The sequence below is a fragment of the Haliotis rubra genome, unplaced genomic scaffold, assembly GCF_003918875.1.
Source record: "Haliotis rubra isolate DU_JTF1 unplaced genomic scaffold, ASM391887v1 Scf5, whole genome shotgun sequence".
NCBI lineage: Eukaryota > Metazoa > Mollusca > Gastropoda > Lepetellida > Haliotidae > Haliotis > Haliotis rubra.
The window spans coordinates 1,943,957-1,957,037 of record NW_025767190.1 but is presented as its reverse complement, the minus strand read 5'-3'; the positions used below and the strand labels follow the sequence as shown (position 1 = coordinate 1,957,037).

General features: G+C 40.3%; 1 protein-coding gene across 1 annotated transcript in view; it reads right to left on the bottom strand.

Annotated features, from left to right (window-relative positions):
* The window catches only part of LOC124291809, a 51,920-nt gene that overhangs the window by 12,995 nt on the left and 25,844 nt on the right, over positions 1 to 13,081 (bottom strand). The window contains 4 exon segments of the mRNA XM_046728883.1: positions 138 to 292; positions 2,810 to 2,889; positions 2,891 to 2,965; positions 11,832 to 11,989. Coding sequence (XP_046584839.1) covers positions 138 to 292; positions 2,810 to 2,889; positions 2,891 to 2,965; positions 11,832 to 11,989 — 468 coding nt within the window.

Genomic DNA, 13,081 nt, shown 5'->3' with positions numbered 1-13,081 from the left:
ACCATAAAACACAAAAATATATTGGTATAAAGAGAAAAACAAACATAAAAGAAAGAAAAGATTTCTAGAAGGAACTTCAATTACAACCAGCCACTGTAGGCTTTGAGTTCAAACAGTGAATGTCCACAACTACTCACCACTATGATCAAAGACATCCTTCTTGGTTTCCAGAAGTGCCGCCAAACCAATATTGTCCTTGGTCATGACTCTGTTGAGCATGTCATCATGGCCCTCGGCATTGGCCATCGCCAGCTGGTTGAACTCAATCAGCTGCTCCTTCACCAAAGAAAATCTGACAAGGACAAAACAAAACATTTCAACTGGAAGCAAATCAGTCACATTGGAAAAATCAGTCATATTCATACTCAGTACCTTCAACTTAAATTAAGGTGAAGTGAACACATGTACAAACATTTTTTAATCTGCTTTCATATTTACTTACATTCACACGAATTAAGAAGTTGGATGTAAACGAGGGAAAGGACTATTATTATGGATAACAACTTCTTCATCATGCACATCCAATGTTTCAGGGCTTCTTCTTGCCACTTTACTGGGTGAACCCACTTGAAAGGGCAAATAGTTACCCTGAAACGTGTTTGTATGATACAGAAGTTGTTCCCATAATACATGTACTCCTGTCCTTCTTCATGCTAGTAAAATTTCTTAAATTTAACTAGTTCTCATTTGAACTCGAAGCCTGAATAACAAGATTTTGGTAAACTACAGTCCTTGGAAAGAGTCAGTACACACACGTAATTTGTATTTCCGATCCCTCAATTTCTTGTTCAAATAGTTCATATCTGAGTCATTCCTGCATCCGAAAAAGCAAACATTTGCAAACTATAAGCATAGAGGCATGACGTTTATTTCAAAAGATGCTTATAATCATCTCTTCATGGATCTTCATCGTATAAATGTCTACCAAAGACTTCAACTATTACCAGTTTATTTAAAATCAAATGATGCATGCATGTTTACTACAGAAAAGCTATTTTCTGGGACATAAACATGACGGCCTCTGACCTCAGCAAACTGGAAGCAGTCACTCGTTAAATGCACATAAAAATTACATTTGATTGCTGTCATTTCCAGACAGTTTAACCTAGAAGCAGAGGGTAACTGAGCGATGACCTACATACTGGCAAGTCTTTGGAAATCAGAGTGTTTATGCCAGTTTATGAAGCATGTGACAAATGAAGCACAAGCTGTGTAATGAGGCAGTGACTGTGACCAATCTCAGCCAATCATGACACAGGTTGGACCTATGACCAAATATGTTTTTCAAGAATAGTAAGTATTCAATAGGGCAGTGGAGCATCACGTCACAGGGCTGACCCAGATCCCACACTTGGACACAACCACCTAATTTGGGCAATTTGGACTCATGACTGGGGCATCCTTGGAACATGTGACTGTGAAATAGTCATTAATTCTACTGACACCAGTGGAATCAGCCCATAGGGGGGGGTTCACCTCCATAGTGGGACACAGGGTGAATGAGGCAAGTCAGGGTGAGTCAGATCGGGGAACTGCAGGGTAACTTGTCATAGAAAGTCAACTACAAGATGTTATTCCAGTTAACATATGATACCGAACAAGTTTAGTAATATTTAACATATCTATATATATTACCGACTAACCGTGCGACAGGTTGAGTCAATACCATCACATGGCACTAATGGCAAAAGCCAGTGTTCCGTCAGTTAGTTACTGATAGATTTGTCATAGCCAGACAACTGCAAGATACTGTTCAAACTAATACTGATGCTGAACAATATTTAACATCTTTGAACTAAGTTCATGGAGGTTTCAGCAATATTCCAGCAATATCACGGCAGGGGACACCAGAAATGGGCTTCACACATTGTACCCATGCGGGGAATCAAAACTGGGTCTTAGGCATGACAAGTGAACGCTTAACCACTAGGCTACCCCACCTCCCCAGTCACGAAGTGAAGCAACAGTACAGTGACCAGGAGACCAGCAATGCCCTCAGGTCTAGTGATAACAAATAACAGACTCACTATCTGACTTGCTTAATTGAAAATGACATAAATAAACATCCTATGGTCATGGAGTATGACACAGAGCGGTACATCATAGAAATCCGACTAATGCTCACGTGACATAATGCACATTGTTAATGAACAGGGGTCAAATCTATCATGGCACTAATTCAATTAGTAGAGGGTATGTATGTAGTGGAGTGAGTGGTTGCATGGAGTTGTATGGGCTCAGTGTAACAGGGGAGGACGGGTAAGTGAATGGCCTCTGAAACAACCTGCAATGTTCCAGCTATAGTCTAGGAGTTCGGAAATAATGAGTCAGTGGGTTTATTTTTACGCTGCTTTTAGCAATATTCCTGCAATATCATGGCAGGGACACCAGAAATGGGCTTCACATGAAAATAATGAAGTGGGGGTAATAACTGTAGTTTTATTCATAAAAATTACATTTATTTACATAATTATCAAGCCTTTAAGCGTCAATATATTCGCAATAGAGATAATAACCCCAATCAGCTTGTTGCCCAGAAGGGACTGACTGTATATGGGCACGAATATATTATTGTTTATTACCGAAATCATCAATAAATAAAAATAAACCCAAATCTGCTTTTTAACATAGGTTGGCTACCCCGCCGTCGCCGCATGTAGAACGCAACGTCACAGAAGAAACATGACGTCATAGCATTGTTCTTGACGTCACGTCTCCATGACAAAGTAATATTTTGCCCTAGGGCATCGTATGAAAAAATATGAACCCGATATTTTTGCCCTCGTAGGTAATAATGCTGTTTACTTACTTTGATGTTCTGAAGAAGATGGCACAGCCATCCACATGTTTCCTCTCTTGTTCTGTCATTGTTCTTGCTCGAGACTTGGGGGGAGAAAATACCATCGTAGCCATCTTGTTTCAGCTCTGGGAGGAACATGCTGTAGAACTGGTCAGTCTCAACCTCCTGTAACACAAACAACATAATCAGACTACAGTGTTTATCCAGGCTCCAGATATCTGGAACCCTTGCCTACCTGATAACTACAGGAAACGAAATACATACTACACTGAATGCTTCATTCATCCAGACATTTGGTTTCTGGATCCGGAAAGAGAGTTGAAATATATCACAATAATCAAGGTGGAAAAAAAACTAATTTGAAAATACAATTTTGCAATAGTCAGCATTCTTCTAAAAAAACGTCTTTAATATAATCACATGGTTGTCTGCTGTGTGACACAAGGTATCAGTTATCATGCTGCAGCGTATGTCAACACACAAAGTCCATCATTCAAGTCTCACTGGATCCCCCTTTTACAGAAAACACATCCTCTTTACCCTTTATTGAAATATTCAGTACATCAGGTGTTGGCAGCATTTTTGTCAAGTGGGATTAGCATGACACACCACATCACCATACTCCAACACCAGGACCTTCACACACATAACCACTGAACCACCTCCTTCTTTGACCCTTATAGCAGTGGTAGTCAGGATGGTCAGCATGTTGTGGGTTATACTGGTCTTAGTGTAACTCCACAAACATTAATCACGATTTCAGAAACAAAAAGAATTTTTCTAGGTAAGTTCTTCATATTTCAGGGCATAGTATTTTGTAATAGGAGAGAACAAGCTGGTACATGGACCGTTGTGAAGTTCTTTGAGTTAATAAATAACACTAAGACATCACTGATCAGTCTGTTACTGAAACTGACCTGACTAAAATAAGAAACTCACTCGATATTAGGGCTGGCTAAAAAGATACAGTTTATGGGAATCATTAATAATGATTATCGATAAGAAAATTATGTAATCGAATATCGCAAATGAACAACTGGAATGAAATAATTGTAAAATTTATTCAGAAGTTAGATCTTTATTCATTGACTGCTCATAAGTATGTACAGGGTGACATTTTGCTGGTAAGCCAAGCCTTAATATGTAACCACTCACCACTGATGTGAATTTGTTTTAGTCAAGTTACTTCTCCGATATTTATTGAAAATCGATTGATATTAATTTATCAATGATCAATTTGTATGATCTATATCTATAGCAGCACTACTTGACTGTTTGGATAATATTTGATGACCTGCTGGTTGATCTCACTAAAGTACTAGTGCCTGCTGGTTGACACAAGTCATGTTGGACTACAAGACACTGTGATTGGACAATACTTGTCGACCTCCCTTAGGTACCACTGCCTGCCTGCTGGTAGACAAGTAATATTGGACTGCAAGACACCATGATTGGACAATACTTGTCAACCTCCCTTAAGTACCACTGCCTGCCTGCTGGTTGACACAAGTCATGTTGGACTGCAAGACACAGTGATTGGACAATACTTGTCAACCTTCCTTAAGAACCACTGCCTGCCTGCTGGTTGACACAAGTCATGTTGGACTACAAGACACCGTGATTGGACAATACTTGTCAACCTCCCTTAAGAACCACTGCCTGCCTGCTGGTTGACACAAGTCATGTTGGACTACAAGACACCGTGATTGGACAGTACTTGTCAACCTCCCTTAAGAACCACTGCCTGCCTGCTGGTTGACACAAGTCATGTTGGACTACAAGACACCGTGATTGGACAATACTTGTCAACCTCCCTTAAGAACCACTGCCTGCCTGCTGGTTGACACAAGTCATGTTGGACTACAAGACACCGTGATTGGACAGTACTTGTCAACCTCCCTTAAGAACCACTGCCTGCCTGCTGGTTGACACAAGTCATGTTGGACTACAAGACACCGTGATTGGACAGTACTTGTCAACCTCCCTTAAGAACCACTGCCTGCCTACTGGTTGACACAAGTCATGTTGGACTACAAGACACCATGATTGGACAATACTTGTCAACCTCCCTTAAGTACCACTGCCTGCCTGCTGGTTGACACAAGTCATGTTGGACTGCAAGACACAGTGATTGGACAATACTTGTCAACCTTCCTTAAGAACCACTGCCTGCCTGCTGGTTGACACAAGTCATGTTGGACTACAAGACACCGTGATTGGACAATACTTGTCAACCTCCCTTAAGAACCACTGCCTGCCTGCTGGTTGACACAAGTCATGTTGGACTACAAGACACCGTGATTGGACAGTACTTGTCAACTTCCCTTAAGAACCACTGCCTGCCTGCTGGTTGACACAAGTCATGTTGGACTACAAGACACCGTGATTGGACAGTACTTGTCAACCTCCCTTAAGAACCACTGCCTGCCTGCTGGTTGACACAAGTCATGTTGGACTACAAGACACCGTGATTGGACAGTACTTGTCAACCTCCCTTAAGAACCACTGCCTGCCTACTGGTTGACACAAGTCATGTTGGGCTTCATGACAACTGATTATGGGACACCCCTGACACATGAAACATCCAATACAGGCAACCTGACTCCAAGACATTCCTTGAAGGTCATACATGTCATGGCCCTTGGAATGTATGGTAGTTATAAATGAAGAGATGTAGTGAGGTAACCTTACAAGAACACCTAACAGATGAACTGGTCAAAACTGGGTCAGACTCAGTCAAGGAAAAGTTATTATTACAGGTTTGCTTTCTAATGTCACAGTGCTTGTCATCCATCAGTTAAAGGACGTTAAAGGTCAGAATAATTTTCATGACCATGACAGATTAACTGTAGTAAAAAAATTCAGGTGGTTTTTTTTTTAATACTTATGAGAAGGATATAGTTTTCCACAAGGGATGATGTATGCATCTTGATCAACATATAAGAGGTATGCATTACAGCACATTTGACTCGAGGCTACTAAGTGGCCTGTGCTTAGTTTCTTCAGACCACTGAGGTGAAATATATTTAATGTCATATCCTTGTGCTTGTCACTGTTTCTCTAACAGCCAGCAATCTCAGGCCAGTGGTAATCACTTAAGTAGCTTGAAATGAAAACAACAAATTTGCAGAAAGTTGTGAAATGATAGCCACATGATGATGGATGATCTAATTCAAATATTGCACACATGTTGTGTCTTTCAATTAATCAAAAACAGAGTCCTTGTTTTCATGTCTGCCATTACTGGAAAGAGAATTTCAAGCCCCTTTAGTGACTGAATCCAGTTTTCAATGCGCTGACAGGTCACAACGGTGGGATTGACCTAGATGTCCAACTCATTTTATTTTTGCAAATGATGCTCATTTTCAATGTCCTCATCATCCAAGATGGTGTCTAATCCTGACAAGCACGATATCACTTAACACATGTTCAGCGGGTGTGCCTCTTCCATATTGATTTTCTATCCTCCTCTCCATATATCCTTCTTCAAGAAGTACAAAACAAGGATTATGAACGCATGTGTTAGAATTAAAAAATGCTTGTGACTTGTTTGTTTCTGTACACTATAGTGTACCTAATATTCCAGTTGGTCTGAAACAAACACACCACCAATTGATTTCCCTACCTCGTCCCCCTCGCATACCTTGGTAACCTGTTTCAATCCATGATCTCTATTTCCATTAATCAACAACACCCAAGCATACACAAACAAAACAAATATCTTAGATGTTGCCTGTCTTGTAAAGAACATCAACTTGTCCTCAGGCCCTTCTCCCATGCAAAGTACCAACAACGTTAGTATCAATTACGCCATTTATTTTCACTCCACTTGATAAAGATATCAATGATTTTGCTTGAGGGGGTTGTAGGCCTGTATTTACCCTTGACTGGATTACCAACCATTCAGGACTCAGCAAAATCCTCTCCTTGAAGGAGATTGCTTGGCATCCTTAAACTGTGACAATTGCGAATTTACAAAACAGTTACATGTCTACTGATGTCGATGACAATTTAGCAATGACTATTGGTCTGTGTTATGGCAATGAGGAGCTCTGTTTACTATCATTTGGTGAATTGAATATTTTCAGTAAATATTTTGTTCCCATGTTCTTCCCATGAAAACAGACTAAGCACAGTGTCACAGCCATTAATTTCCATAAACAGTACTGTGCATTGAAGCCAGCCAAAAATTTCATAACATCTGCTACCTTACAATGCAAGTTAACAAATACTGACTTAAGAGTATCACAATAGTCATGAATTTACAAAAACAAAATCAGTGTTGACTAAACATACAAGATTCTTATTATAATTGATATATTATTTGGTTCTTGTGTTAACATTAGGATCGCCAGGTGCCCAGTGGATGACTCACGGGGGAAATATTCCCAATCAGATCATGATTAATTACACACTTTAACCATTTCAGGCATTGCAGGTATGCAGGTGTTAGCTCACTGACAGGTACAGAATGATACACATATTTACCGCTAGATCCAGCATATACACATATCTCTCCTCTGTCGCTATGGGAGATGTCATACTATCTTCCTGACCGGACAACATAATTGCTTCCACCCAGGACAATCATAAACATGGTGTTCACTCATTCACATCTGATATAAAACTTTGGGACAACTGGTCTCGTCTTTTGGAACAGTGATCAAATATGGTTTAACAGCTCTTAGCAATATTCCAGTAATATCACAGAGGAAGGGGGTGCACTTGAAATGGGCTTCACACATTGTACCCATGTCTGGAATCAAACCCAGGTGTTTGGCATGATGAGCGAACTCTTTAACCCCAAGACTAGACCTCGTGTCCCTGAAATTGTAAGAACTACACATTTGAGATACCCTCAAGTCAGAGAAAGCTGATCTGAATAATCTACATAAATCCTTGATAACTCAGGGAATTTATTTTAAGCATAGAAAAACCAGAGATTTCTGACTTTCTCCTCTTTTCAGCTTTAAGTGAAAGGAATATAACTAGCTGATTTTACGGGACTTACAGACTTTTCACATGACACCGGCTTTTACCATATATTTAACACTACTCCACTCAGCAATATTCCAGCTGTGATCAAGGCCTGTACATTAACAAGTCTGGATCCATGTAGGGCAGTGATTGATACTGAGAGGATCAATCCACACTATCGGGTTAAGATGACATACAATCAACTAAACAGACAAGCCTGAACCAGTCATTAGACATGTACCTTTGTATCTCTGGTGACCAGTTCCAACCTGTATCTCAGCAGGGGTGCTGGCTTATCAACACTGGCTGCTTGTACACAATTCAAATAGTCAACGCAAGTAAATGTGTTCACATGAAAAGCACTGGGGCATGAAATATCAGCCTAAATGGAAAATGTCAAAGAAAAAGGGGTTTTGCTGTATATATATTAACACATGCTTTCAGAAATTGATGCAAATAAAGGATTAAACGGGTGTGTTTTTAATTACTGTTAGTTAATGACTTCAACTGTATCCCCCAAAGGAGAGGGAATATTGTAAAACATGTGTACTGCTATCTACAACCTTGAAACAGGGAAAAGCAGTTTCAAAACCAATTATTACCTGCAAAGTTAATATCAGTACCTAACTACTCCCTTGGTGATCAACTCATTGAGTCTGATCAATGATAATCAACATCATCTCAAAATAGCTGAGTGTTAATGAACTGCATAAGGGATCAGTGTTATCACACAGCAAACATGTCAATTAGTTGGGGCTCAGCTGTTTTCATATGACAAAAGGTGCCAGATATGTTTTTCAGCAGGTTAATTAAAGAGGCAGCTAGAGGAAGGTGTTGGGTGTTTCCGTAGCAATAACACTGACAGATTTCACTTTGTTTGTGTCACGACATTGTAATTAAACCTGACAACCCTACAGACTTGACTTCCAAATGTTCCAGGTAGTTCCACTGGATGTCCCTATTTCAACACCATGTAAGAGCTGTGTCCCTATTTCAACACCATGTTAGAGCTGTGTCCCTATTTCAACACCATGTAACAGCAGTGTCCCTATTTCAACACCATGTAAGAGCTGTGTTCCTAGTTCAACACCATGTAACAGCTGTGTCCCTATTTCAACACCATGTTAGAGCTGTGTCCCTATTTCAACACCATGTAAGAGCTGTGTCCCTATTTCAACACCATGTAACATCAGTGTCCCTAATTCAACACCATGTAAGAGCTGTGTCCCTATTTCAACACCATGTTAGAGCTGTGTCCCTATTTCAACACCATGTAACAGCTGTGTCCCTATTTCAACACCATGTAAGAGCTGTGTCCCTAGTTCAACACCATGTAACAGCAGTGTCCCTATTTCAACACCATGTTAGAGCTGTGTCCCTATTTCAACACCATGTAACAGCAGTGTCCCTATTTCAACACCATGTTAGAGCTGGGTCCCTATTTCAACACCATGTAACAGCTGTGTCCCTATTTCAACACCATGTAAGAGCTGTGTCCCTAGTTCAACACCATGTAACAGCAGTGTCCCTATTTTAACACCATGTAACAGCAGTGTCCCTATTTCAACACCATGTAAGAGCTGTGTCCCTATTTCAACACCATGTAACAGCTGTGTCCCTATTTCAACACCATGTAACAGCTGTGTCCCTATTTTTCAGCAAGTTACTCAATGTCCCAATTTAGAGCAGTGTTACAGCAGTGTCCCCATTTTGACTGCACATAGCTCAGTACCTGTTTTGCCTGCAAGTCACAGAACGTCCCTTATAATTTTCACTGGAACAGCTGAAACCTAATGATACTGTTAATAAGTAAAACAAGGCACACCACAAACTATGTTGGATATTAAAACATCCCAATGTTAACTTGTGGTCATGGCCTGACCCTTCACCTCCCCTGTCTAAATCTATCTAGCTAGGAGCATCATAGGGTCCTATCAATGAAAGGTCAGTTCCTGATCGATCAGCCCCAGTGCAGCTGTAGCACTTCATGATGTTCCCCATCTCTAGAACCAGGGGCAAGTTGTCACTGCTCACCCTCTAGCTAGATATGTAGGTCAGTTTTAGGTGAAAGACAATGTATTGCCCTGGGTGTTGATTTGAAGTAATGAATACAGGCACTTATTGATTACTGGCAAAAACTTCCAGTTTCAAACACTGTAAAAAAACAAAACCCAACTTCCAAATATCAAAAGTGTGAAAAAACATTCTGTTGATTTCGCTTGAGAAAAGAGTGAGAATTGTCACTTTGACAGATGAAGGAGAACTAACCTCAGATTGTGCAAAAAGGCTGTGATATATTTTGAAGGCTGGCAAATGTAATATCAGTAAAAAACGGGATAAGTTAATACAGAAAAAACAAGAGTTGCAGACAGGATATCTTCATGTGATATCATGAGACAAATAACATTGTAACATAAAGAACCCTCAGGGGAATGCAGTAGAAAAAGATTCACAACCAGTCCTTCACTGCAGAGTTCTTCCAGCTACAATGTGTTCTGACTGTTCTGTTCATTGTTCTGTCAAGCAATGATGACACTGAGGTGCTTCTCCGTAGTGAGTGAGTTTAGTTTTTAGTTTTTTAGCAATATTCCAGCAATATCATGGTGGGGGACACCAAAATAGGCTTCACACACTGTAGCCATGTTGGGAATCGAACCCAGATCTTCGGCGTGATGAGCGAGCACGTTAACCACTAGGCTACCCCACCGCCCACTTCTCCGTGGTCAACACTATTGTCATAGTGTATGACAGGTACATGAGTTGAGACCAATTCAGATTGAACAGGATCGCCATTTGTTTCTGGGCACTTCAGCTTCGTTAGGAAGCCTGGGCCTCGTTCCTGAAAGCGATTGTAGAGCTAGGGTGATCGTAACTCCCATACTTTAACAGACTTACGACTGACATAGCGCTACGATCGCTTTGAGGAACAGGACCCTGGAGTGACGCTTTGGTGAAACAAACAACAAATGCATGCACAGAATCGAAAATTTCATTCAGCTGATCCTTGGATGAAAAGGGATGATACTCTGCAAAGTTAACTGTACGACATTCCTGCTTGACAACGGTACAAGAATCTGTATCAAGATGTCACACTCACACAATAAAGAAGTTGTTATCCATAAAGTTTGTCTATATTGTATTCCCAACATCTAAAATGCCACTCAAAGAATGTTAACTGTTGTATCTGAGACCACTCATTCCTCCAAAAGGATAAGGTACAATCAGAAATATAGGCCAGGGCCCCGTTCCACAAAGCGATCGTAGAGCTAAGATGATCGTAACTCCCATACCTTAACATAGACTTACGACAGTCGTAGCTCTAAGATGATCGTAACTCCCATAATTTAACATAGACTTACGACAGTCGTAGCTCTAAGATGATCGTAACTCCCATAATTTAACATAGACTTACGACTGTCGTAGCGCTACAATCGCTTTGAGGAACGGGGCCCTGGAATGTAAGGGAACCCTTCTTTAATTGCAGGTGTGTCAGCAGTGTTTAGATAGATTACTATGTGGCACCAGTAACACAGCAAGCCCTCCTCAGATACCACACAGAAAGCTCATACAGTATCTACAGGTAAAACAGTGTGCTGTCTTACACTGAAACACTGGCAATCAACCAATGCTCATCCCAAAAACTTTCACAATACAATGGATTTTTTCCAGTAGAATGTGACACCATGTCTGGTTGAATCCCATGAAAGACATTAAGGCAGAAAGAACCCAAACATTCTGTCAGCCCAAGAGTGTCCCATATGCATCAAGTCTCTTGTTCATGTCAGTCAAGCACCTAGGGCATATCACAACTACATACACTTACGCCACAACTCAAAATAATGTTGACATCTAATGGCAGAAAACATTTTTTTCACGAGGAATAAACAGTCTCTTTTGTATCCAGTAAAGAATTATGGTTGAGTACTATCTGCAATAACCAAGTCAATAACATGATATGAGGTCCCTTGCAGATTTGGTAATTGGAAGTGTAGCAGGCATTAATCCCAGATAATGAGTCTGTAGGTGGGCCCAAAGTCGGACATAACCAGATTACCTGTAAGCTGATGATGTCTGCGTTGCAGCTTCGGATCTCTTCCATGATCCCCTTCTTTCGGTACTCCCAGTTGAGGGCCCAGGACGGGCAGTAGCCATACTGTTGGCGGGTACAGTACTTGTCACACAACACATTATAACACATCACAGTGAAGATAGCTGAAATAAAACAAACACAACGTCAGAATACTTGTCCTTACTACACTTTGTTTTCATAGTTGATGCATGGGTGGTGAAACATTGGTTCAGTAGGCAAAACGGTCTTCAGGATGAGTAAGATAAGTCAAATCCAAGTAGTGTGTGTGTGTGTGTGTGTGTGTGTGTGTGTGTGTGTGTGTGTGTGTGTGTGTGTGTGTGTGTGTGTGTGTGTGTGTGTGTGTGTGAGTGAGTGTGTGTGTGAGTGAGTGAGTGAGTGAGTGAGTGAGTGAGTGAGTGAGTGAGTGAGTGAGTGAGTGAGTGTTTGAGATGAAGGTTTCAGATATTGAACAACTGAGTCAAACCCACAAACGCAGCCATGGTAATAACACAGCTGGAACCAATCAAGGTTTACAGAGATTCAAACCTAGAATTGTGTTTCTGAAAGGGACCAGATTCTGATGCTAGTTCTTACACCATTACTCAGTGTTTTGCAGTTAATGGAACTGAATTGCATTTGCTTTGTGAATTCTTCAACCTTAAGTTTGTTAAATCATTGTACCTCTGCAGATTTTTGCATTTAATATTCTTTAGATAATATATTGTTATGATCTACTTGTGTTTAACTAACACATCTGCTACTGAAACAGGTGAACACCTAAAATATTTTACAATCTTGGATCAAATTCATGAACACATTATTTTGACTCTTCACGATTAACAGTGTGAAGAGATCTGATGTTTATGACCAGACTTTCAAAGACGTATTGATCTGGGAATGACAGCACTGTAATCTTCAGCAGTACTATATTTCAACCTTTTATGACAAAACTTGAATAATGTTTTTTAAATCATTCTATTTTCTTGAACTCAATCTTTCAATGGAACTAAATTAGTATTTCTTAGAAGTTTACAGAAACTCTTTGTTCACGGGTCAAATTTGCATTGTAATTTCAAAGGAATTAAACCTTTCTTAAAATGCATTTAAAAATGCAGCATCCTGCCATTTCACTCTGCCAAACAATTTATACTGTTTTTCACCTGGGGGGAAAATTGCAGGTGTGCATGTGCCTCTCGTAAATTCTAGATCTTTCAACATTAGCCTTGGGTGGTAAA